Source organism: Bombina bombina, chromosome 1, assembly GCF_027579735.1.
Source record: "Bombina bombina isolate aBomBom1 chromosome 1, aBomBom1.pri, whole genome shotgun sequence".
Classification (NCBI taxonomy): domain Eukaryota; kingdom Metazoa; phylum Chordata; class Amphibia; order Anura; family Bombinatoridae; genus Bombina; species Bombina bombina.
In genome coordinates this window covers 546,411,306-546,438,593 of record NC_069499.1, presented here as the reverse complement: position 1 = coordinate 546,438,593, position 27,288 = coordinate 546,411,306, and the positions used below count along the sequence as shown (strand labels likewise).

The window sequence follows — 27,288 nt, the reverse complement described above, 5'->3', positions numbered from 1 at the left end:
AATGCCTCTTGTGATTGGCTAGTTCCTGGTAGTGCATTGCTGCTTCTTCAAGAAAGGATACCAAGAAAATTAAGCAAAATTGGTAATAGAAGTAAATTGGAAATTTTTTAACAAATGTATGATCTTTCTGAGTCATGTAATAAAAATGTTGCATGTAGCCCACGTGTTGTAGCCGTGGAAAACCAATTGGCTTGAATGTACCCTGCCAGTGGGTGTGCAAATCTCTCTCACTCCCTGCTGTCTATATCTCTGTCTAGTCGCTGCCAGGCACGCTAGGGTAGTGTAGGATAGAACAGACATCAGATAACAACACTCAACTTCAAACAAACATTCTAACTAGTAATTTCCTTCCATGTACTTGCTGATTTGTGAACAGGGCGAATCCAAACATTGTGGAGCCGAAAGTACTTGACTTTGACCCTTTAATTGCTGGTGGAGACTACAGATCACACTACCTGCAACATACTTTTGTTTTTTCCAGACCGCCCTCATTTGTCATCCTTTGTTTCATTTTCATCTGGATACTTTAAACAACATTTCTGCTTTATGACTGGCACTTAGGTTCATAGTGTTGCACAGTTTAATTCTCAGAAGCACAAAGTCACAAATACAAGCAAACAAACGCACATATAAAGTAGGTCCTTTTTAAACTATGTTACATTGTTGTCATTCTTAAAGGGACATTAAAGACTGAAATAAATCACTACATTGCAAATATATCTTTTTTTTATAATTATAAAATATATCAAAAATTGCATTGGTTTGCAGTCCAGGGACACACCCCTTTGAAAAGTATCTTGAGTCTTGTTTAGTTTATGTCCTTTGTTGTAGCCAGGTATGGACATATAAATGAGCTCCTGCATTTTTCAGCGAATCACTGTGCGGGCCAGAACGAACCCCAGTCTCTCTAGAGAAGTGGAAAAACAGTGTTCAGATTATAAATCATAAAAAAAAGCAGACAAATATTTCATGAAAGTACATTGCAAAGTTTTTCATTGTCCATTAATTAAACATTTTATTGGGAATTTATTAAATGTATTGTTTAATGTCCTTTTTATGGACAAGACAAGGTTGTAGTCATAGATTATGGGAAAACTTGAGACAAAAGTGAAGAGAGCTTGGAGAAAACGAACCTCATCATTTTATTTTTAAATTGACAAAATGTATAAAAGCTTTAAATGTTTGACAGACATATTTGTCTTCTGTTTATTAGCTCATCAGGATGTGCTCGGTTAGCTCACAGCAGTGCACTGCTGCTCTGGAGCCAAATGTATCTATGTGTTTAACAACAGTTATATATGGAAGCAATAGTGCAATAATAAAATGCTCTAACATATTACAGCATTTTGTTTTTGCACTTTTTTGAAGAGAGAGAAACATTTGGACAATAGCTGAGTGATTAATGAGAGGATAGTAGGAAAGTAGAATGATATAGAGGGTGTAGGTTAAAAGAATACAGACACACACAAGTGCAAAGTATAGAGATGTATAGGGAGAATTCTTGCTCGGCTCCATTGTTTTAATTACTGTCAAAATTGCTGCTTAAGTTGTTTGTTTTCTTCATAAGCGGTTGTTCTTGCTTCAGTATCTGACACATTCTTACTGTTACATATAAGTCAATAAGATTCCTCCTGACAGAACTATTCTACATATTCATTACTATGTTTTTATTTCCTTTCTTTCTTCTAGCTCAAATGGGCACTTTCACCGTGAGATGACCATAATTATTGCCCTGGCTTCCATCTCTATAATGGCTGTACTTATTGTGGTGTTTTTCTTCGGGTACAGGATATTTGGAGGTATGAATGACATATTGTGCACTAGTCTTGTTCTAGAGCCTTATACTTTGTGATTGTTCATGATCGCTACTTGCTATGTGCATCTAGAATGATGATAAGAGTCATGTTTAAAGCATATAAACTGTCTTTGATAGTAAAATGTGCATTATTCTGAGATTCCACATGATACACTAACCTGTCTCTAGACAGTGGAAAAGCAATTTTGAGATTTAAAATTACAGAAAAGGTGTATTGCAAAAGTTTTTTTTATAAACCATTTTTATTTCAGTGCTCCGTTCAATAATTTTTCCTTATTAATCTTTGTTGTGAGCTATTTAATTTGCATGTTTCTGCATACAGTGCTTTCAATTTGCTGTAAAACCTAATGCATATTTCACTTATACACGACAACCACAGTTGCTATGGCAGAAGTATACAAAGTGTTTGTAGAGCTGTCTGTAATCAATGAGGTTCTATGGAGTAATCGGCTTGTCATGTCATTTGGGCGTAACTAATGTATTAGGCCTTTTTATCTTCAAAATATGCAGCTTTAGTGTGAAAATGTAAAATATTTAATTTATTAGAGCATGTCATTTTAGCACAACTGACTCTGGCAGCCCATGTGTTTAACCCACTCCCACTTGGGAGTGACAGAGAACTGCTGGTCCAGAGCAGACACAGCTAATAGGCATCGGCAGTCGCATAACCATGCTAGTCAGTGGAGATGTTCTGCTCTGGGGCTGCAATGATTGCTGCTCAAAGTGGAACCTTAACTACGTGTTTAACCCCTTTGCGAGAGTCAGTAGTTCTAAAGTTATATGTTTAAAGGGATGTTAAACAGTCAGATTTATTGTCGTATTAAAAAAGCACTAAGCAGTTGCTTATACTTAATAGTAAGCATTGCAATATGTATTATTCATCTATTTAAATGGATTTTTACTTTTTATTTCTTTTTTATACATTTGTGCAGTGTCTTTTACTGTCTTTTCAAAGCCCTGCAATGAGGAGGGGGCCTTTGCAGGAAGCTTTATCTTAGCCTGATGCCATAAATCCTCTAGTCTAGTGAATAGACTAGATAACAGGGAGTCAGATTTGCTCATGCCCAGAACTGACAGAGTAAAAACGTAGGTTTTCAAAATTCTCACACTGGGACAGTTCTACACCGAGAATTTCTATGTGCCAACTTTTCAAGAAATCTAATAAGTTGTTTGATGTTTTTGTGCACAATGTGTTCCTTTATATTTTTTACTTTGATTTAACATATTTGTTTTTACCAAAGGAGCACTATTTAATATCCCTTTAATCAATTTGAACATTTAGTTTTTAATTACAACAGCTGTCAAGAGTTAAATGTATTTAAAGTTGCAGCAGGAACGCACTTTCAAATCGGCTGAGCACTATTTCCCTTCTCTCATGGAGAGATTGATTTCTTCTGCTGCCTTTTGTTTGCCTACCTTTCTTTCATGTAATTGGCAAGAGTCCATGAGATGAGCTAGTGACGTATGGGATATACAATCCTACCAGGAGGGGCAAAGTTTCCCAAACCTCAAAATGCGTATAAATACACCCCTCACCACACCCACAATTCAGTTTTTACAAACTTTGCCTCCCTATGGAGGTGGTAAATTAAGTTTGGGCTTGATTTTTCTTCTATGATAAGCGTTTCTTAGCATTTTGAAGCCCAATTCCTCTGAGTACAGTGTTTGTCAGAGGGATGTGAAGAGAATATCGCCTATTGATTTTATGGTTTTCCTCGCGGGAAATCTTTTCAAAGGTTCTCTGTTATCGGCTCGTAGGGATTCGTCTCCTACCTCCCTTTCAGATCGACGATATACTGTTATATACCATTACCTCTGCTGATTACTTTTTCACTACTGGTTTGGCTATCTGTTTATATGTGAATGGGTGTCTTTCAGTAAGTATGTTTTCATTATTTAATTTTAAGACACTCTCACTAAGGTGTGGAGCTGTTATGTATTAATATAAAGTTTTTAAATATATGTATTTTATTTATATTTGCCATGAGTCAGGTCTATGTATATCTCCTTTTGCAGACTTGTCAGTTCAATTTAGGGAAGCATGTTTTAGGGAAGTTATTTTTCTTACCTGGGGGTATATCCTTTTTTTCAAATTAACTGTTTTCTTAAATTTTGCGGGCAAAATGCTGTTTATTTATTGCATCATTCTTGGGGCGAGAATTTTTTGGTGCAAAGGTACGTCTTTGATAACGCGAGTTGCGTCATTTCCGGCGTCTTAGTTGACACCAGGTTTCCTTGCACAAGTTGCGTCGGTTATGACGCGAGTTGCGTCATTTCCGGGATGTTGTTGGCGCCCAAAAACATTTTAAACTTCCTTTTGCATCGTGCGCCAAAACATTTAGTTTATTTTTCACCCCACTTCCTATTTGCCTCTTGCCTTCTATATGCTCAGAGGGCTATGCTGTTTGCATTTTTACCATTCATGAAACTGCCATTTAAGGAAATTGTAAATTTTGCTTTAATGTTTTTTCTTTTACATTTTGCAAGATGTCTCAAACTGATCCTGTATCAGAGGCAACTGTTGGAACCCTGCAGCCTGATCACAGTTCTACCAAAATTAAGTGTATCTGTTGTAAGTTAGCTGAGATTATATCTCCAGCTGTAGTATGTAACAGTCATGATAAGCTTTTGCACGCAGAAAACGTTTCCATCAGTACTAGTACAGTTTCTGTTGTTCCTTCAACATCTAATGTACGTGATATCCCTGTTGATATGAAAAATGATATTGCTGATGCGATACAGAATGCTTTGTCTGCTATTCCGCCTTCTAATAAACGTAAAAGGTCTTTTAAAACTTCTCAAAAAATTGATGAAATTTCTAATGACCGACAACATACTGAAATATCCTCCTCTGATGAGGATCTCTCTGATTCAGAAGATCCTACCTCAGATAGTGACACTGACAAATCTACTTATCTTTTCAAGATTGAGGTTATTCGTTGGTTACTTTGGATATTGAGGAGTCTAGTCTAGATATTGAGGATTTTCCAGTTCCTGATGCTATTTCTGATGTGATTGCTAAGGAATGGATTAAGTCTGGTACTTTCATTCCTTCTTCTAGGTTTAAAAGGTTGTACCCATTGCCAGCGGCTAGATTAGAGTTTTGGGAAGAAGTTCCCAAAGTTGATGGGGCTATTTCTACTCTTGCCAAACGTACTACTATTCCTATGGAAGACAGTACTTCTTTTAAAGTTCCTTAAGATAGGAAACTTTAATCTAATCTAAGGAAAGTTTATTTATATTCTGACTATATTCTCAGGGCTGCCATTTCTATGGCTGATGTTGCAACTGCATCAACCTTTTGGTTGGATAGCTTAGCGCAACAGGAAACAGATCCTGATGTGTCTAGCATTGTTCGTTTGCTTCAACATGCTAATCATTTTATCTGTGATGCTATTTTTGATATCGAAGTTGATGTTAAATCTATGTCTTTAGCTATTTTAGCTAGAAGAGCTTTATGGCTCAAATCTTTGAATGCTGACATGGTATCTAAGTCTAGATTACTATTTCTTTCTTTCCAAGGTAACAATTTATTTGGTTCTCAGTTGGATTCAATTATTTCAACTATCACTGGGGGGGAAGGGAGTTTTTTTTTTGCCTTAGGATAAAAGATTTAAGGGTAAATCTAAAGCTTCTAATTGTTTTTGTTCTTTTCGACAGAATAAGGAACAGAAAACCAATCCTTCCCCTAAAGACTCTGGTTCCAATTGGAAACCTTCAAGTTGGAATAAATCCAAGCCTTTTAAGAAACCAAAGCCAGCCCCCAAGTCTGCATGAAGGTGCGGCCCTCGATCCAGTTCAGCTGGTGGGGGGCAGATTGAAATTATTCCAAGACATTTGGGCAGATTCTGGTCAAAATAAGTGGATTCAGAGTATTGTCTCTCAAGGGTATTGAATAGAATTCAGAGTAAGACCTCCTGTGAGAAGATTTTTTTTTCTCTCCACGTTCCAGTAAATCTGGTGAAGACTCAGGCTTTTCTGAAGTGTGTTTCGGATCTATCCAGGTCCAGGGATTTTCAGGCGGAGATGGTGGATGCTTTAGCAGTTCCTTGGTTTTACCAACCTGCTTATATCTTTCCACCTCTAGTTCTTTTTCCAAGAGTGATCTCAAAGATCATTATGGAACAATCGTATGTGTTTCTGAAAACACCAGCGTGGCCTTTCAGGTTTTGGCATGCGGATCTTGTTCTGATGTCCAGTTGCAATACTTGGCCACTTCCTTTAAGACCAGACCTTCTGTCTCAAGGGGCCGTTTTTTTCCATCAGGATCTCAAATCGTTAATTTGAAGGTATGGAAATTGAACGCTTAGTGCTTAGTCATAGAGGTTTCTCTGATTCAGGGATTAATACTATGCTACAGGCTCGTAAGTCTGTTTCAAGGAAGATTTATTATCGAGTTTGGAAGACCTATATTTCATGGTGTTCTCATAAATTCTCCTGGCATTCTTTTAGAATTCCTAGAATTTTACAGTTTCTTCAGAATGGTTTTGGATAAAGGTTTGTCTGCAAGTACTTTGAAGGGACAAATCTCTGCTCTTTCTGTTTTATTTCATAGAAAGATTGCTAAGCTTCCTGATATTCACTGTTTTGTTTAGGCTTTGGTTTGTTTCAAGCCTGTTATTTAAATCAATCTCTCCTCCTTGAGTCTTAATTTGGTTTTGAAGACTTTGCAGGCTCCTCCTTTTGAGCCTATGCATTCTTTGTATATTAAACTACTTTCTTGGAAAGTGTTGTTTCTTTTGGCTAGAAGAGTTTCCGAATTGTCTGCTCTCTCTTGTGAGTCTCCTTTTCTGATTTTTCATCAGGATAAGGCTGTTTTGCAAACTTTGTTTAAATTTTCTTCCTAAGGTTGTGAATTCTCACAACATTAGTAGGGAAATTGTTGTTCCTTCCTTGTGTCCTAATCCCAAGAATACTCGTGAAAGATCTTTACATTCTTTAGATGCTGTAAGAGCTTTGAAATATTATGTTGAAGCTACTAAAGATTTCAGGAAGACTTCTAGTCTATTTTTTGTCTTCTCTGGTTCTAGAAAAGGTCAGAAAGCTTCTGCCATTTTCTTTGGCATCTTGGTTAAAGCTTTTGATTGATAAAGCTTATTTGGAGGCGGGATAGTCCCTGCCCCAAAGGATCACAGCTCATTCTACTAGATCAGTCTCCACTTCTTGGGCTTTTAAGAATGAAGCTTCAGTTGATTAGATTTGCAAAGCAGCAACTTGGTCTTTGCATAAATTTACTAAATTTGACCATTTTGATGTATTTGCTTCTTCAGAAGCAGGTTTCTGGTAGAAAAGTTCTTCAGTCAGCTGTTTCAGTTTGATTCTTCTGCTAAAGTTTTAAGTTTTTCTTTAAATTTATGAGAAAAAACTTATTTTTTTGTGGATTTAATTTTCAGCGGAAAATGAAATTTTTTTTTATTTTATCCCTCCCTTTCTAGTGACTCTTCTGTGGACTTCCACATCTTGGATATTTCTATCCCATATGTCACTAACTCATGGACTCTTGCCAATTACATGAAAGAAAACATAATTTATGTAAGAAATTATCTGATAAATTCATTTCTTTCATATTGGCAAGAGTCCATGAGACTCACTCTTTTTCTGGTGGTTATGATTTTTTGTATAAAGCACAATTATATTTCCAGTTCCTCTTTTTTGTATGCTTTTTTACTCCTTTTTCTATCACCCCACTACTTGGCTATTCATTAAACTGAATTGTGGGAAACTTTGCCCCTCCTGGTAGGATTGTATATCCCATATGTCACTAGCTCATGGACTCTTGCCAATATGAAATGAAATGAATATATCAGGTAAGTTCTTGCATAAATTATGTTTTTTCTATAGCTAGTGTATTATTAAAATGTTTACTAGAGGTGGTGGATTCCATAGATAAAAGTAGCTAATTTAATCTGCAAATAAATGAGCTATTTGTGAAGAGTTTAATACTTCAGTAAGAAAAATTGGTCGCTGGGAACACATTAAAGGGGATGCATTATTACAGTGCCCTTTTAACTATTTTCTAGTTAGTAGAATAAAAAGCAGAAAGAGAGTGCCTCATGGTGCAATATTGACGATCATATGGAACAGTAGAACAAAGTGAACAGGTACTCACAAGTGTAGAGGCACCTTTAACGAAAAAGGTGCAAACAGGCAGGCTGACTTTTAACAGCAGTCAGCTCGCTGGTATCCTATATCTCCGTGTGTGGGCTGTGGAGGAATGTGAAAGGTGTCTGCAGAGAACGATTTGCTTAGGCCGACAGATGGTGTGTGACCTCCGGTGTCTTTTGCAGCTTCCAGTGCTCATTACCAGCTCAAACTTCAGACAGCTTTATGCTCATGGATCCTTAAGTTGTGTTTATTGCAAAACATTTTTACCACTCACGGCAACATTTAGTGAACACTTTGTAGATCAGTTAAAAGCTAAAAAAGACACATCTGTGTATGTCTAAGTATAAAATAATTTTAAGAAGTATTGCAACCAGGGGCGTATTATGGCCTAGGCCAACAAGGCCGGTGCCTATTGCAGCAGATTTGGGAGGGGCAGCTCATCTGCCCTATCCTCTCTCTAAAAGCCAGCACACAGTACATTGATCGATAAAGTGCAGGCTTTTACAGAGAAGACAAGGCAATGTGCTCTGATTAAAGTCGCTCTTCTTCACAGGCAGTGCTTCTTTAAAACCGTTGCTTCATTTAGAGCTGCTGGCATTTTTGCAGTGGAAGCGTTCTTGGTGAGAAACTTGCCTGGGATATGCTTACAAGGTGAGGCTGGAGGAGAAGACCTTGTGTCGATATTCTGCCTCCCCTTGTCAGCTGTGTTGGGTCCTCAAGCGCAGTGCTTATTGCAGGTCTTAGTAACTAACAGACTGGATGCGTCTGTGCACTGCTTAGATCAGCTTGTGATGTCTAATCATAAACTCTTAGTGCTAATGTATGTTAGCTACTGATAGTTAGCTTTCTCTGCATTCATGAACCCACGGAGTAAATAGTAAACGGACACTTAAATAGTTTCATTACTTGAATGATGGTAATTACTGTATGTGAAGGGCAGTGATTGTTTCAAAGTGTATTCTTCTTTACCTCCCTTCCTCTCTCCCTTCTGTCCCTTTCTCCCTCTCTTCTTTCTTTCCCTCCCTTCTTTCCCTTCCCCCTTTTCTCCTCTCCCTCCCCACTTTTCTCTTTTCTCTTTCTCTCTCTCTCTCTCTCTCCTCTCCTCTCTCTCTCTCTCTCTCTCTCTCTCTCTCTCACCCTCTCTCTCTCTCTCTCTCCCCCCCCCGCTCTCTCTCCCCCCCTCCCTCTCTCTCTCCCCCCCCCTCCCTCTCTCTCTCCCCCCCCCTCCCTCTCTCTCCCCCCCCTCCCTCCCTTCTTTCATTCCCTTCTCTCCCTTTTCTCCCCTCCTCTTCTTTTTTCTCTCTTCTCTCAGAAATGCAATTCAACCCACCTGTATGCAAGTGTTTTGCTAGTCCATTTTCTTTTGGCTTGTTATGAAAAAAAACAACAAAAAACATTTTACACACTGACCCAAAAAAATATTAAGGGGAAAAAAGGCCTAAAATATTTATTTTTTTTGGGGGGGGGGGAGGGGCAGCAGAATTTTGAGTGCCTAGAGCATCACAAAACTTAAATACGCCACTGATTGCAATTTATTTCTCGGTCCTAATACTGTGGCCATTTCCTCAGGCAAGATACAAGTAAGTTTAAAAACAGGCCTCATAAAAAGGCTTTTAAAATACATACAACGGATGTCATTAGATGATTGAACAGCCAATGGTACAGGTTACTACAGATTGGAAATATATTGCGTACATCGAAATGGTACTTTGATCGTGTCAAAGTCTAATTTGAAACATTAAAATCTGGATGTTTCAGTGTTAATCGATGGTTAACCTGTAATGCTTAAAAAACTATAAAAACATTGTTAAAAAATATATAAATGTTACAATGTCAATCAATGGTTCTTGATCAAGATACCTAGAGTTTGGGTGAGCTGCCACACCTCTATCAATCTGCAGCCTGCTTCTACAAGCACATTGGTGTGCTCTGGGAATATGTGAGTACCCTCCACATTAAGGAATCTGTTTGTGGTTGTACCATTAATAGTCTGCACATGTGGTGGCCCGTATTTCTTGTCTCCTTATAGCACCACCATTTTACGCCAAGAGGCGCCTTCAAGTGGGTGAGCTGTCACACCTTTCTAATTCTGCAGCCCGCCCCTACTAGCACATAAGTGTGCTCTCCAAATTTGTGAGTACCCATTTGGCATAGTTCTGTGACTCGTTAATTAATAGATGATTACCACACATGAGGCGCCCCTCCATTCTGTTTTATCTTATGAAAAAAATGAAACTATCTTTGTACAGAAAATGACAGATAAAAAAATTAAAAGAGCAATCGTTAAAAGAATATCTTTCTTGGCCAAACGTGGAGGAACATAAATGTAAAAAAGGTGAAATTGAAACGTATCATAAAAAAGATATATATGGAAAATTTTGTATGTGATAAAACATATGTATAACGATAAACTTTGCAATGGTATATACAAAAAAATACCAGAAAAAAATGAGTTGGCGAAAATAGAGAGTTGAAAAATTTTGTATGGTGAGGCCGTAAAAAGAAGACAGGTCATGTGATGGTCGAATGATCATGTGATCGTGTAAGTGACCTAAAAAGGGTGGGGGGGTGGGAGAGTTAGAAGTGACAATGAAATACACTAATATTGTGTGGTGTGATGTGTAATTTATAACAGAAATATCCATGTTTGTAGGACCACTATATCTAAAAAGAGGAACGTGAAAAGGTATGTATGATGAAGCCGAATATAGAGATGTGAGAGATGTAAAAATGGAGGGAGTGATGATATAATCGAACGTTAAAGAAATGAATGTAGGAAGAGTAAAATTACATTGTAATGCACTAAAATGTGCAAGTATGATGATCGATGTATAGAAGATGTTTGGGGGACCACTATGTGTGATGAAATAATTGAGACGAGTGATCATAACATATGGGGGACACACTTTATCCACCATGGTCACTTGAGAGTGGTATAAGAAGGTAATAGGAAACTGGGCGGGGCATAAGATATGCAGTGTAAATGCATGGTAGAGAAAAATGAACATAAATATGTTGTATGTGGAGGGGAAAAAGATGTCTTGGAATGGTAGAATGATGGATGTGTATTGGAGATTATGAAAATAGTAATGTTAGAATAAGAGAAAAAAAGAGAAAAAAATTGTCATGGAATAATGGGGTGAAGGAAGTTTTTACATATAGTGTCGGGTCAAGTTTCATGAGATGTCAGCGTGAGGCAAAAAAGGTGAATATGAGTGTTGGAAGAGGGAGGATGCGTTAGTGGTGGGTATGTGGTGATGAAGAAAAGAATAAGAAGAGAAAAAATATATATCAATTGAAAGCAGCCAAATCTACAGTGGAATTGAGACCTAAAGAATGCAATGTTTTTAGTTTGTGTATTCAGTAGGTCTCACGTGGTCCGAGTTTGACCACTGTCTTACCAAACATGATGGGAACCATCTCGTATTTAAATTCTATCCCATTGATTATGTTTCCCCTTCCACTGATTACAATCGTCTTATCAAACTCAGGCGTGAGACCCCTCTTTTTATGTCACCTACACGATCACATCATCATTCAACCATCACATGACCTGTCTTCTTTTTACGAGTCCAATATCTTTTTCATACAGCCTCACCATACAACATTTTTCAACTCTACATTTTTGCCAACTCATATTTTTTTCTGGTATTTTTTTCCCATTTTCCTCTCTTTTTGGTATAAACTATTGCAAAGTTTATAGTTATGCATGTTTTATCACATAAAACATTTTCCATATATATCTTATTTGATTATATATTCTGCTTTCACCTTTTACAATTATGGTCCCTTCACGTTTGGCTAAGAAAGATATTCTTTTAATGATTGCTTCTTTTAAATTTTTTTTTATCTGTCATTTTCTGTACAATGATAGTTTTTTATCAGTTTTTCCCATGTTGGTTTTCATTTTAAACAAGAAAATATCCTGTTCTTTGCACCCCTTTTTTTCTTTTTCTTTGCTTATTTCTAATATATATGTTTAATATGTTTGTTTGGTCTTCTAGTATTTACATGTTAACTATTGATTGACATTGTAACATTTATATATTTATTTTTTTAACAATGTTTTTATAGTTTAAGCATTACATGTTAACCATCGATTAACACTGAAACATCCAGTTTTTAATAATGTTTCAAATTAGACTTTGACATATTTAAATTACCATTTCGATGTACGCAATATGTTTCCAATTTGTAGTAACCTGTACGCAATATATTTTCTATCTGTAGTAACCTGTAGCTGTTCAATCATCCAATGACATCCGTTGTATGTATTTCAAAAGCCTTTTTATGAGGCCTGTTTTTAACTTGCTTGTATCTTGCCTGAGGAAACGGCGACAGTATTACAGCCGAGAAACACATTGCAGTACTTATTAAAAATTCTTTTATACTTAGACATACCACGGATGTGTCTTTTTTAGCTTTTAGCTGATCTATAAAGTGTTCACTAAATGTTGCAGTGAGTGGTAACAATTTTTTGCAATAAACCGCAACTTAAGGATCCATGAGCATAAATTGTCTTTGAAGTTTAAGCTGGGTAACGAGCACTGGAAGCCGCAAGAGACACCGGAGGTCACACACCATTTGTCAGCCTAAGCGAATCGTTTGCTACAGATGCCTCTCACATTCCTCCACAGCCCACACGAAGATAGAGGATCCAGCGAGCTGACTGTTGCTTTTTCGTTAAGGTGCCTCTACACTTGTGAGTACCTGTTCACCTTCTTTGTTCTACTGTTCCATATGATCGTAAATATTTCACCATGAGGCGCTTGCTTTCTATTTTTAGATCATACTGACACACCATCGGTTTCAAGAGGAGCTGCCTACCTTCATTTTGACTTTTTCCAAAGAACAATAATCAACCATATACTTTTTTCTTTAATTAATTTGCATATATTAGATTGTATATTGTGGTTTATATACAGCTGTATTACACACTGCGCAGTTGATTTACACACTGTGTTTTGTCTTATACATTTTGCAATTATATAGCCATCCGAATTTGGGTTTTTAGGACACTACCAATATTTGATATATTTATTGCCAATATTCGATACATATATTATCTCTTAATAGATTGCTCTTAGAATATTTCGCAATTTATAGATATTTGTCATCTAGGATTTAAGCGCTCCCTATTTTTTGATTATTTTATAATCACTTACTCTTTTTTCTAGTTAGTATATGTGCAAGTTGGGAATATAAGTCTGAGATCGTTCAAACATTGCAGTAAAAATTTTTAAAAAGACAAATTTAATGTATTATCTTAAGACGCTCTACAAAAAATATAACATGATTTCATTTTTGCAAGGTCACCTGTAAAGATTTCGCTAGAAATGGATTTAATTTTTTTTTTCGCTTTCTCTGCTGTTGATTTAATATATATACTTTCCAATTTATTGTGTATATGCTTTCCTCCAGGCAATCGCAAGCAAGGACTTCATAGTATGAATATGATGGAAGCCGCAACATCAGAACCATCACTGGACCTAGACAACCTGAAGTTATTAGAGGTAATGGATGATTGTGCCGCCTAGTAAATATGCACAGATGTCCTGTACAATTATGCTAACTCACCCATTTGTGCACAAGCGTTTATTGAAGACACATTCTAGCAATTGTTATATTTTGTTGCATTTAAAAGAGGTCATTATAAAGTGAATTGCAGTTTTTTATTCTTTTTTTTTTATTATTTAAACAATGTTCCTGTGCAAAAAAAAACCAAACACCTTTTCTCTTGTTAAGTGTATCCAGTCCACGGATCATCCATTACTTGTGGGATATTCTCCTTCCCAACAGGAAGTTGCAAGAGGATCACCCACAGCAGAGCTGCTATATAGCTCCTCCCCTAACTGTCATATCCAGTCATTCTCTTGCAATCCTCAACCTAGATGGAGGTCGTAAGAGGAGTGTGGTGTTTTATTACTTAGTTTATTCTTCAATCAAAAAGTTTGTTATTTTTAAATGGTGCCGGAGTGTACTGTTTATCTCAGGCAGTATTTAGAAGAAGAATCTGCCTGCGTTTTCTATGATCTTAGCAGAAGTAACTAAGATCCATGGCTGTTCTCACATATTCTGAGGAGTGAGGTAACTTCAGAGAGGGAATGGCGTGCAGGTTTTCCTGCAATAAGGTATGTGCAGTTAATATTTTTCTAGGGATGGAATTTGCTAGAAAATGCTGCTGATACCGAAGTAATGTAAGGTAAAGCCTTAAATGCAGTGATAGCGACTGGTATCAGGCTTATTAATAGAGATACATACTCTTATAAAATGTAATATAAAACGTTTGCTGGCATGTTTAATCGTTTTTATATGTATTTGGTGATAAAACTTATTGGGGCCTAGTTTTTTTTCCACATGGCTGGCTTGAATTCTGCCTAGAAACAGTTTCCCTTAGGCTTTCCACTGTTGCAATATGAGTGGGAAGGGCCTATTTTAGTGCTTTTTCTGTGCAGCTAAAAATACTGACAGAGACATCCAGCTTCTTCCTGCATGTTCCAGGACTTCTCTGGAGGGCTCAAAAGGCTTCAAAGTCGTTTTTGAGGGAGGTAAAAAGCCACAGTAGAGCTGTGGCAGTTGTTGTGACTGTTTGAAAAAAAAAAAAAAAAAAGGCTTACAGAATTATTAGCAAGGAGTGGGATAGACCGGGTGTGCCTTTTTCCCCACCTCCTATATTTAGAAAAATGTTTCCATAGACGCCACTACACACGGGACTTATGGCAGACGGTCCCTAAGGTGGAGGGAGCAGTTTCTACTTTAGCAAAGCGTACCACTATCCCGGTTGAGGACAGTTGTGCTTTTTCAGATCCCATGGATAAAAAATTGAAGGGTTACCTTAAGAAAATGTTTATTCAACAAGGTTTTATTTTACAGCCCCTTGCATGCATTGCGCCTGTCACGGCCGCGGCGGCATTCTGGTTTGAGGCCCTGGAAAAGGCCATCCATACAGCTCCATTGACTGAAATTATTGACAAGCTTAGAACACTTAAGCTAGCTAACTCATTTGTTTCTGATGCCATTGTTCATTTGACTAAACTAACGGCTAAGAATTCCGGATTCGCCATCCAGGTGCGTAGGGCGCTATGACTTAAATCCTGGTCAGCTGACGTGACTTTGAAGTCTAAATTACTCAACATTCCTTTCAAGGGGCAGACCTTATTCGGGCCTGGTTTGAAGGAAATTATTGCTGACATTACTGGAGGTAAGGGTCACACCCTTCCTCAGGTCAGGGCCAAAGCAAAGGCCAAACAGTCTAATTTTCGTGCCTTTCGAAATTTCAAGGCAGGTGCAGCATCAACTTCCTCCGCTTCAAAACAAGAGGGAACTTTTGCTCAATCTAAGCAGGCCTGGAAACCTAACCAGTCCTGGAACAAAGGCAAGCAGGCCAGAAAGCCTGCTGCTGCCTTTAAGACAGCATGAAGGAACGGCCCCCCTATCCGGTGACGGATCTAGTAGGGGGCAGACTTTCTCTCTTCGCCCAGGCGTGGGCAAGAGATGTTCAGGATCCCTGGGCGTTTGAGATCATATCTCAGGGATATCTTCTGGACTTCAAAGCTTCCCCTCCACAAGGGAGATTTCATCTTTCAAGGCTATGTGCAAGTCAGATAAAGAAAGAGGCATTCCTACGCTGTGTGCAAGACCTCCTAGTTATGGGAGTGATCCATCCAGTTCCGCGGACGGAACAAGGACAGGGTTTTTAGTCGAATCTGTTTGTGGTTCCCAAAAAAGAGGGAACCTTCAGACCAATTTTGGATCTAAAGATCTTAAACAAATTCCTCAGAGTTCCATCTTTCAAAATGGAAAACTATTCGGACCATCCTACCCATGATCCAAGAAGGTCAGTACATGACCACAGTGGACTTAAAGGATGCCTACCTTCACATACCGATTCACAAGGATCATCATCGGTTTTCTAAGGTTTGCCTTTCTAGACAGGCATTACCAATTTGTAGCTCTTCCCTTCGGGTTGGCTACAGCCCCGAGAATCTTTACAAAGGTTCTGGGCTCACTTCTGGCGGTTCTAAGACCGCGAGGCATAGCGGTGGCTCCATATCTAGACGACATCCTGATACAGGCGTCAAGCTTTCAAGTTGCCAAGTCTCATACAGAGATAGTTCTGGCATTTCTGAGGTCGCACGGGTAGAAAGTGAACGAGGAAAAGAGTTCTCTATCCCCACTCACAAGAGTCTCCTTCTTAGGGACTCTTATAGATTCTGTAGAAATGAAAATTTACCTGACGGAGTCCAGGTTATCAAAACTTCTAAATGCTTGCCGTGTTCTTCACTCCATTCCGCGCCCTTCGGTAGCTCAGTGTATGGAGGTAATTGGCTTAATGGTAGCGGCTATGGACATAGTGCCATTTGCGTGCCTTCATCTCAGACCGCTGCAATTATGCATGCTGAGTCAGTGGAATGGGGATTACACAGATTTGTCCCCTCTGCTAAATCTGGATCAAGAGACCAGAGATTCTCTTCTCTGGTGGTTGTCTCGGGTACACCTGTCCAAGGGTATGACCTTTCGCAGGCCAGATTGGACAATTGTAACAACAGATGCCAGCCTTCTAGGTTGGGGTGCAGTCTGGAATTCCCTGAAGGCACAGGGATCGTGGACTCAGGAGGAGAAACTCCTTCCAATAAATATTCTGGAGTTAAGAGCGATATTCAATGCTCTTCTGGCTTGGCCTCAGTTAGCAACACTGAGGTTCATCAGATTTCAGTCGGACAACATCACGACTGTGGCTTACATCAACCATCAAGGGGGAACCAGGAGTTCCCTAGCGATGTTAGAAGTCTCAAAAATAATTCACTGGGCAGAGTACCACTCTTGCCACCTGTCAGCAATCCATATCCCAGGCGTGGAGAACTGGGAGGCGGATTTTCAAAGTAGTCAGACTTTCCATCCGGGGGAGTGGGAACTCCATCCGGAGGTGTTTGCTCAGTTGATTCATCGTTGGGGCAAACCAGAGTTTGATCTCATGGCGTCTCGCCAGAATGCCAAGCTTCCTTGTTACGGATCCACGTCGAGGGACCCAGAAGCGACGCTGATAGATGCTCTAGCAGCGCCTTGGTTCTTCAACCTGGCTTATGTGTTTCCACCGTTTCCTCTGCTCCCTCGACTGATTGCCAAAATCAAACAGGAGAGAGCATCAGTGATTCTGATAGCACCTGCGTGGCCACGCAGGACTTGGTATGCAGACCTAGTGGACATGTCATCCTTTCCACCATGGACTCTGCCTCTAAGACAGGACCTTCTGATACAAGGTCCTTTCAATCATCCAAATCTAATTTCTCTGAGACTGACTGCATGATTGAACGCTTGATTCTATCAAAGCGTGGCTTCTCCGAGTCAGTCATTGATACTTTAATACAGGCACGAAAGCCTGTTACTAGGAAAATCTACCACAAGATATGGAGCAAATATCTTTATTGGTGTGAATCCAAGAATTACTCATGGAGTAAGGTTAGGATTCCTAGAATATTGTCTTTTCTCCAAGAGTGCTTGGACAAAGGATTATCAGCTAGTTCCTTAAAGGGACAGATTTCTGCTCTGTCTATTCTTTTGCACAAGCGTCTGGCAGAGGTTCCAGACGTCCAGGCATTTTGCCAGGCTTTGGTTAGAATTAAGCCTGTGTTTAAACCTGTTGCTCCCCGTGGAGCTTAAACTTGGTTCTTAAGGTTCTTCAAGGAGTTCCGTTTGAACCCCTTCATTCCATTGATATTAAACTATTATCTTGGAAAGTTCTGTTTTTGATGGCTATTTCCTCGGCTCGGAGAGTCTCTGAGCTATCTGCCTTACAATGTGATTCTCCTTATCTGATTTTTCATGCAGATAAGATATTTCTGCGTACCAAACCTGGGTTTTTACCTAAGGTGGTTTCTAACAAGAATATCAATCAAGAGATTGTTGTTCCATCGTTGTGCCCTAATCCTTCTTCAAAGAAGGAACGTCTTTTACATAATCTGGACGTAGTCCGTGCCTTGAAGTTTTACTTACAAGCTACTAAAGATTTTCGTCAAACATCTTCCCTGTTTGTCGTTTACCTCTGGACAGGGGAGAGGTCAAAAAGCTTCGGCAACCTCTCTTTCCTTTTGGCTTCGGAGCGTAATACGCCTAGCCTATGAGACTGCTGGACAGCAGTTCCCTGAAAGGATTACAGCTCATTCTACTAGAGCTGTGGCTTCCACCTGGGCCTTAAAAAATGAGGCCTCTGTTGAACAGATTTGCAAGGCTGCGACTTGCTCTTCGCTTCACACTTTTTCAAAATTTTACAAATTTAATACTTTTGCTTCTTCGGAGGCTGTGTTTGGGAGAAAGGTTCTTCAGGCAGTGGTTCCTTCCGCTTAATCCTGCCTTGTCCCTCCCATCATCCGTGTACTTTAGCTTTGGTATTGGTATCCCACAAGTAATGGATGATCCGTGGACTGGATACACTTAACAAGAGAAAATATAATTTATGCTTACCTGATAAATTTATTTCTCTTGTAGTGTATCCAGTCCACGGCCCGCCCTGTCCTTTTAAGGCAGGTCTAAATTTTAATTTAATTTTTAAATTGTTTTCGGTCGAATGACTGGATATGACAGTTAGGGGAGGAGCTATATAGCAGCTCTGCTGTGGGTGATCCTCTTGCAACTTCCTGTTGGGAAGGAGAATATCCCACAAGTAATGGATGATCCGTGGACTGGATACACTACAAGAGAAATAAATTTATCAGGTAAGCCTAAATTATGTTTTTGTGTTTTTCTTTGATATTTGTCACTGTCCACAAAAGGATCTGTTGGAGGTCTCCTTATAAGCCGGCGATCAAACTCTCCTTATTAATATTAGGCACACACCTACATTTCCCATTATTCACAAAATAAACTAATTTAATTAAATTGCTCTATTTATCAAAGTTAAATACTCATTAAATAATCATTTGTTTAAAAAGTTTTTTTTTATTTTGCATCATAGAATTTTGCTTTATTTTTCCTTTCAGCTTTCTACTTCTTTCTTCTTTGCTTTCTCTTTGTTACTTTTTTATCATTTTCATTATCATTTTCATTATTATTTTTATTATCATATGGGAACTACAGACTGTTTTCTACTGAATTAACTTTGGTTATAATCTGACCATTCATACAGTTTGAAAAGGAGCTGGAACGCTAAACTTGTCGTCAAAGATCCTATAAATGTCATGGTTATCTTCATGTGTTATCCGGTGAAAAATATTATTAACACAAATTTAATACTGCTATTACCACAATAGGGTTTCTAACACACAGACTGATACATAAATGGATAGTAAAGTTTAAACCCAATTTCTTTCTAATTACACAATGAGTCCACGGATCATCTAATTACTATTGGGGAATATCACTCCTGCCCAGCAGGAGGCGGCAAAGAGCCCCACAGCAAAGCTGTTAAATATCACCTCTCTTCCCTCCAACCCCAGTCATTCTCTTTGCCTATGTTAGAGCAAGGAAGTGGTAAAGCTAGGTGTTAATAAAATCTTGCTTGAAGAATCTTTTACTATTTTTTTAAGTAGTGCAAGATTGTGCTGCTTTGTTCTAGGGTGTAGCCGTAGTCCATATCAGTCTCTTCAGTAGAGCAGTGGTGGCTTTAGAGCAATGGGAACTTGTGGGGCATAATTCTCACTACGCCTCCCATGTAGTTTATGCTGCCCTAACTCTGAAAGCCTGAGTAAGATTACTCAGTCTTTATCTCTTTTTCCACAGGTCCATGTGAGGGAGAAGACCTCTCAAACCTAGTGAGCTGCCTTGCTGCCTGGCAGATTTATGAGGTAAGTGCTGATTTTATTTTTTCTGGGACTAGTAAAATAAAAAGGACTCAGAAAAAATTTGGGCACTTTATTCATTAAGGGACACATAAATTCTGATATATATTTGAGGGGACTTATGTAAGCAGTGTATTATGGCAGGCACTGGGGCTGAGGAGGTTAAATAAGGCTCAATTTATTGTGGTTTCACTGCTCCCGGCGGCTTGACTTTAAAATATGCCGACCGGGAGGTTCATTTTTAGACGCCTACGATGGGCGGAGCTATCTGAGGCGGCAGTTTGTGTTGCGCGCCACTTTTTCTTTCACTTCCTGTGACCAAAGAGAATAAGTTGTGATAAGATAGCAATCTCAGTCAGCATAGCGCATATTAGACTAAAGGCATGCGTTTCTAGGACCGGACAGCGTTTCATCATTCTGCAGACCGAGTTCTGGATCTTTTGCTGAGAGGAATTGTAGCCGGTGTCAGCAGGGCAGGTAGGCACCTCAGCAAAGTTAAGCAGAGGTGTAGAGGTGTTCACCAGTACTTGTGTAACTCTATTTAGTGCTTACTACAAAAGAAAAAAGTTACTTTTTAAAATTTAAAGAGACAATAACGTTTTTTTCTGTTTAATTTTTATTGAAAAATGTAAGCTTTTTATTTGGTAATTTGATCCATTGTGAATCAGAATGTACCAAGAGGCCCTGCAAAATGTTACTTGTTCTTTGTTTTGATGCCAATGTGGAACCACCAATCCCTTTCTGTTCCTCATGTACTGAGAGAACTTTAAATTATAGGGATAGACTTTTTTCTGAGCCAACATTGTCTAATGACAATGGTCAATATATGCCGCAGCTTTCTCCTCAAGCGCCCCAACTTTTATCACCCACACATGCAGTGCCCTGCGCTTCCGCTCTAACTCCTCCTGGAGTTACGTTGCAAGACATCACTTCTCTCATGTCCTCTGCGGTTTCTGATGCGTTGTCTACTTTCTCTTGTTAAGTGTATCCAGTCCACGGATTATCCATTACTTGTGGGATATTCTCCTTCCCAACAGGAAGTTGCAAGAGGATCACCCACAGCAGAGCTGCTATATAGCTCCTCCCCTCACTGCCATATCCAGTCATTCTCTTGCAACTCTCAACAAAGATGGACGTAGTAAGAGGAGAGTGGTGTATTATAGTTAGTTTTTTAACTTCAATCAAAAGTTTATTTTTAAATGGTACCGGAGTGTACTGTTTATCTCAGGCAGTATTTAGAAGAAGAATCTGCCTGTGATTTCTATGATCTTAGCAGAAGTAACTAAGATCCATTGCTGTTCTCACATATTCTGAGGAGTGAGGTAACTTCAGAGAGGGAATGGCGTGCAGGTTTTCCTGCAATAAGGTATGTGCCGTTAATATTTTTCTAGGGATGGAATTTGCTAGAAAATGCTGCTGATACCGGATTAATGTAAGTAAAGCCTTAAATGCAGTGATAGCGACTGGTATCAGGCCTATTAATAGAGATACATACTCTTATAAAAGTGTAATATAAAACGTTTGCTGGCATGTTTAATCGTTTTTATATATGTTTGGTGACAAAACTTATTGGGGCCTAGTTTTTTTCCACATGGCTGGTTTGATTTTTGCCTAGAAACAGTTCCTGAGGCTTTCCACTGTTGCAATATGAGTGGGAAGGGCCTATTTTAGTGCTTTTCTGTATAGCTAAAAATACTGACAGACATTCAGCTTCTTCCTGCATGATCCAGGACATCTCTGAAGGGCTCAAAAGGCTTCAAAGTCGTGTTTGAGGAGGGTAACAATCACAGTAGACTGTGGCAGTTGTTGTGACTGTGTTTAAAAAACGTTTTTGTCATTTATTATTCTGTTTTTGTTATTAAGGGGTTAATCATCCATTTGCAAGTGGGTGCAATGCTCTGCTGACTTGTTACATACACTGTAAAAATTTTGTTAGTGTAACTGCCTTTTTTCACTGTTTCAAATTTTGTCAAAATTTGTTTCTCTTAAAGGCACAGTAACGTTTTTTATATTGCTTGTTAACTTGCTTTAAAGTGTTTTCCAAGCTTGCTAGTCTCATTGCTAGTCTGTACAAACATGTCTGAAACAGAGGATACTTGTTCATTATGTTTAAAAGCCATGGTGGAGCCCCATAGGAGAATGTGTACTAAATGTATTGATTTCACCTTAAACAGTAAAGATCAGTCTTTATCTATAAAAGAATTGTCACCAGAGGGGTCTGTCGAGGGGGAAGTTATGCCGACTAACTCTCCCCACGTGTCGGACCCTTCGCCTCCCGCTCATGGGACGCACGCTAATATGGCGCCAAGTACATCAGGGACGCCCATAGCGATTACTTTGCAGGACATGGGTGCAATCATGAATAATACCCTGTCAGAGGTATTATCCAGATTGCCTGAATTGAGAGGCAAGCGCGATAGCTCTGGGGTTAGACGAGATACAGAGCGCGTAGATGCTGTAAGAGCCATGTCTGATACTGCGTCACAATATGCAGAACCTGAGGACGGAGAGCTTCAGTCTGTGGGTGACGTCTCTGAATCGGGGAGACCTGATTCAGAGATTTCTAATTGTATTGCTTGGGGAGGTATTAGCTGCTCTGAATGACTGTAACACAATTGCAGTGCCAGAGAAATTGTGTAGGCTGGATAAATACTATGCAGTGCCGGTGAGTACTGATGTTTTTCCAATACCTAAAAGGCTTACAGAAATTATTAGTAAGGAGTGGGATAGGCCCGGTGTGCCCTTTTTCCCACCTCCTATATTTAGAAAAATGTTTCCAATAGATGCCACTACACGGGACTTATGGCAGACTGTCCCTAAGGTGGAGGGAGCAGTTTCTACTTTAACAAAGCGTACCACTATCCCGGTTGAGGGCAGTTGTGCTTTTTCAGATCCAATGGATAAAAAAATTAGAGGGTTACCTTAAGAAAATGTTTATTCAACAAGGTTTTATTTTACAGCCCCTTGCATGCATTGCGCCTGTCACTGCTGCGGCGGCGGCATTCTGGTTTGAGGCCCTGGAAGAGGCCATCCATACAGCTCCATTGACTGAAATTGTTGACAAGCTTAGAACTCTTAAGCTAGCTAACTCATTTGTTTCTGATGCCATTGTTCATTTGACTAAACTAACGGCTAAGAATTCCGGATTCACCATCCAGGCGCGTAGGGCGCTATGGCTCAAATCCTGGTCAGCTGATGTGACTTCAAAGTCTAAATTACTCAACATTCCTTTCAAGGGGCAGACCTTATTCGGGCCTGGTTTGAAAGAAATTATTGCTGACATTACTGGAGGTAAGGGTCATACCCTTCCTCAGGACAGGGCCAAATCAAAGGCCAAACAGTCTAATTTTCGTGCCTTTCGAAATTTCAAGGCAGGTGCAGCATCAACTTCCTCTGCTTCAAAACAAGAGGGAACTTTTGCTCAATCCAAGCAGGCCTGGAAACCTAACCAGTCCTGGAACAAGGGCAAGCAGGCCAGAAAGCCTGCTGCTGCCTCTAAGACAGCATGAAGGAGCAGCCCCCTATCCGACAACGGATCTAGTAGGGGGCAGACTCTTTTCGCCCAGGCGTGGGCAAGAGATGTTCAGGATCCCTGGGCGTTGGAGATCATATCTCAGGGATATCTTCTGGACTTCAAAGCTTCTCCTCCACAAGGGAGATTTCACCTTTCAAGATTATCTGCAAACCAGATAAAGAAAGAGGCATTCCTAAGCTGCGTACAAGATCTCCTTGTAATGGGAGTGATCCATCCAGTTCCGCGGACGGAACAAGGACAGGGGTTTTATTCAAATCTGTTTGTGGTTCCAAAAAAAGAGGGAACCTTCAGACCAATATTGGATTTAAAGATCCTAAACAAATTCCTCAGAGTTCCGTCATTCAAGATGGAAACTGTTCGAACCATTTTACCCATGATCCAAGAGGGTCAGTACATGACCACAGTGGACTTAAAGGATGCCTACCTTCACATTCCGATTCACAAGAATCATCATCAGTTCCTGAGGTTTGCCTTTCTAGACAGGCATTACCAATTTGTAGCTCTTCCATTCGGGTTGGCTACAGTCCCAAGAATTTTTACAAAGGTTCTGGGCTCACTTCTGGCGGTCCTAAGACCGCGAGGCATAGCGTTGGCTCCTTACCTGGACGATATCCTGATACAGGCATCAAGCTTTCAAATTGCCAAATCTCATACAGAGATAGTTCTGGCATTCCTGAGGTCGCATGGGTGGAAAGTGAACAAAGAAAAGAGTTCTCTATCTCCTCTCACGAGGGTTTCCTTCCTAGGGACTCTAATAGATTCTGTAGAAATGAAAATTTACCTGACGGAGTCCAGGTTATCAAAACTTCTAAATGCTTGCCGTGTTCTTCACTCCATTCCACGCCCCACGGTGGCTCAGTGCAATGCCATTTGCGTGCCTGCATCTCAGACCGCTTCAATTATGCATGCTCAGTCAATGGAATGGGGATTACACAGATTTGTCCCCTCTACTAAATCTGGATCAGGAAACCAGAGATTCTCTTCTCTGGTGGTTATCTCGGGCCCATCTGTCCAAGGGTATGACCTTTCGCAGACCAGATTGGACAATTGTAACAACAGATGCCAGCCTTCTAGGTTGGGGTGCAGTCTGGAACTCCCTGAAGGCTCAGGGTTCATGGACTCAGGAGGAGAAACTCCTCCCAATAAATATTCTGGAGTTAAGAGCAATATTCAATGCTCTTTTGGCTTGGCCTCAGCTAGCAACACTGAGGTTCATCAGATTTTAGTCGGACAACATCACGACTGTGGCTTACATCAGCCATCAAGGGGGAACCAGGAGTTCCCTAGCGATGTCAGAAGTCTCCAAGATAATTCGCTGGGCAGAGACTCACTCTTGCCACCTGTCAGCGATCCATATCCCAGGTGTAGAGAACTGGGAGGCGGATTTTCTAAGTCGTCAGACTTTTCATCCGGGGGAATGGGAACTCCATCCGGAGGTGTTTGCTCAATTGGTTCTCCGTTGGGGCAAACCAGAATTGGATCTCATGGCGTCTTGCCAGAACGCCAAGCTTCCTTGTTACGGATCCAGGTCCAGGGACCCAGAAGCGGCACTGATAGATGCTCTAGCAGCGCTTGGTTCTTCAACCTGGCTTATGTGTTTCCACCGTTTCCTCTGCTCCCTCGTCTGATTGCCAAAATCAAACAGGAAAGAGCATCGGGGATATTGATAGCGCCTGCGTGGCCACGCAGGACCTGGTATGCAGACCTAGTGGACATGTGATCCTTTCCACCATGGACTCTGCCACTGAGACAAGACCTTCTAATACAAGGTCCTTTCAATCATCCGAATCTACTTTCTCTGAGACTGACTGCATGGAGATTGAACGCTTGATCCTATCAAAGCGTGGCTTCTCCGAGTCAGTAATTGATACCTTAATACAGGCACGAAAGCCTGTCACCAGGAAAATTTACCACAAGATATGGCGTAAATATCTTCATTGGTGTGAATCCAAGAATTACTCATGGAGTAGGGTTAGGATTCCTAGGATATTGTCCTTCCTCCAAGAGGGTTTGGACAAAGGATTATCAACTAGTTCTTTAAAGGGACAGATTTCTGCTCTGTCTATTCTTTTACACAAGCGTCTGGCAGAAGTTCCAGACGTTCAGGCATTTTGTCAGGCTTTAGTTAGAATTAAGCCTGTGTTTAAACCTGTTGCTCCTCCATGGAGCTTAAACTTGGTTCTTAAAGTTCTTCAAGGGGTTCTGTTTGAACCCCTTCATTCTATTGATATCAAACTTCTTTCATGGAAAGTTCTTTTTCTGATGGCTATTTCCTCGGCTCAAAGAGTCTCGGAGTTATCTGCCTTACATTGTGATTCTCCTTATCTGATCTTTCATTCAGATAAAGTTGTTCTGCGTACAAAACCTGGGTTTTTACCTAAGGTGGTTTCTAACAAGAATATCAATCAAGAGATTGTTGTTCCATCATTATGTCCTAATCCTTCTTCAAAGAAGGAACGTCTTTTGCATAATCTAGACGTAGTCCGTGCCTTGAAGTTTTACTTACAGGCTAACCTGTTTGTTGTTTACTCTGGACAGAGGAGAGGTCAGAAGGCCTCGGCAACCTCTTTCTTTTTGGCTTCGGAGTATAATCCGTTTAGCCTATGAGACTGCTGGACAGCAGCCTCCTGAAAGGATTACAGCTCATTCTACTAGAGCTGTGGCTTCCACCTGGGCCTTTAAAAATGAGGCCTCTGAACAGATTTGCAAGGCTGCAACTTGGTCTTCCCTTCATACTTTTTCCAAATTTTACAAATTTGATACTTTTGCTTCTTCGGAGGCTGTTTTTGGGAGAGAGGTTCTACAGGCAGTGGTTCCTTCCGTTTAAGTTCCTGCCTTGTCCCTCCCATCATCCGTGTACTTTAGCTTTGGTATTGGTATCCCACAAGTAATGGATGATCCGTGGACTGGATACACTTAACAAGAGAAAACATAATTTATGCTTACCTGATAAATTTATTTCTCTTGTAGTGTATCCAGTCCACAGCCCGCCCTGTCCTTTTCAGGCAGGTCTAAATTTTAATTAAACTACAGTCACCACTGCACCCTATGGTTTCTCCTTTCTCGGCTTGTTTCGGTCGAATGACTGGATATGGCAGTGAAGGGAGGAGCTATATAGCAGCTCTGCTGTGGGTGATCCTCTTGCAATTTCCTGTTGGGAAGGAGAATATCCCACAAGTAATGGATGATCCGTGGACTGGATACACTACAAGAGAAATAAATTTATCAGGTAAGCATAAATTATGTTTTTCCCATGCTGCAGGGAAAGCGAAAGAGGAAAAATAAACATTCAGTAAGCGAGGTTACTGACGCAGTTGTCGCTATTTCAAATGTCCGTCCCCCCCCCTAGAAGCCTGAGGAGGAGTATACTTTGGTAGCATCTGAGGGTGAAATCTCAGACTCTGACAGTGTAATTCCTCCTGCTGATACTGAAGTTGTGTCCTTCAGGTTTAAGCTAGAACACCTCCGCCTGTTACTTAAGGAGGTTTTGGCTACTCTGGACGACAGCGACACCACGGTCGTAGTTAATCCTAAGAAATCCAGTAAGCTAAACAAATATTTTGATGTACCTTCCATGGTGGAGGTTTTTTCTGTACCAGATCGAGCTACTGAGATCATTGCTAAGGAATGGGAGAGACTGGGTATCCCTTTCTCTTCATCCCCTATATTTTAAAAGATGTTTCACATTGCAGACTCTATCAAGTAGTCTTGGCAAACAGTACCCAAGGTAGAAGGGGCAATTACCACTCTGGCTAAGAGGACTACTATCCCCATAGAGGATAGTTGTGCTTTTAAGGATCCTATGGACAAAAAATTAGAGGGGTTACTCAAGAAGATGTATGTACACCAGGGTTTACAATGGCAACCTGCAGTGTGCATTGCTACCGTCACTAGTGCAGCGGCATACTGGTTTGATGCGTTGTCTGACTCTATTAGGACAGACACTCCCCTTGAAGAGATCCAGGATAGGATAAAGGCCCTTAAGTTGGCCAATTCCTTTATTACTGATGCTTCCCTACAGGTTATTAAACTGGGACCAAAGATTTCGGGTTTTGCTG

At 40.1% G+C, this 27,288-nt stretch overlaps 1 protein-coding gene across 1 annotated transcript in view; it reads left to right on the top strand.

The window, feature by feature from the left end:
* Positions 1-27,288, top strand: part of BMPR2 (bone morphogenetic protein receptor type 2) — a 498,659-nt gene that overhangs the window by 361,204 nt on the left and 110,167 nt on the right. Inside the window, exons 4-5 of the mRNA XM_053698685.1 lie at positions 1,690-1,799; positions 13,343-13,434. Coding sequence (XP_053554660.1) covers positions 1,690-1,799; positions 13,343-13,434 — 202 coding nt within the window. The remainder of the gene's footprint in view (positions 1-1,689; positions 1,800-13,342; positions 13,435-27,288) is intronic.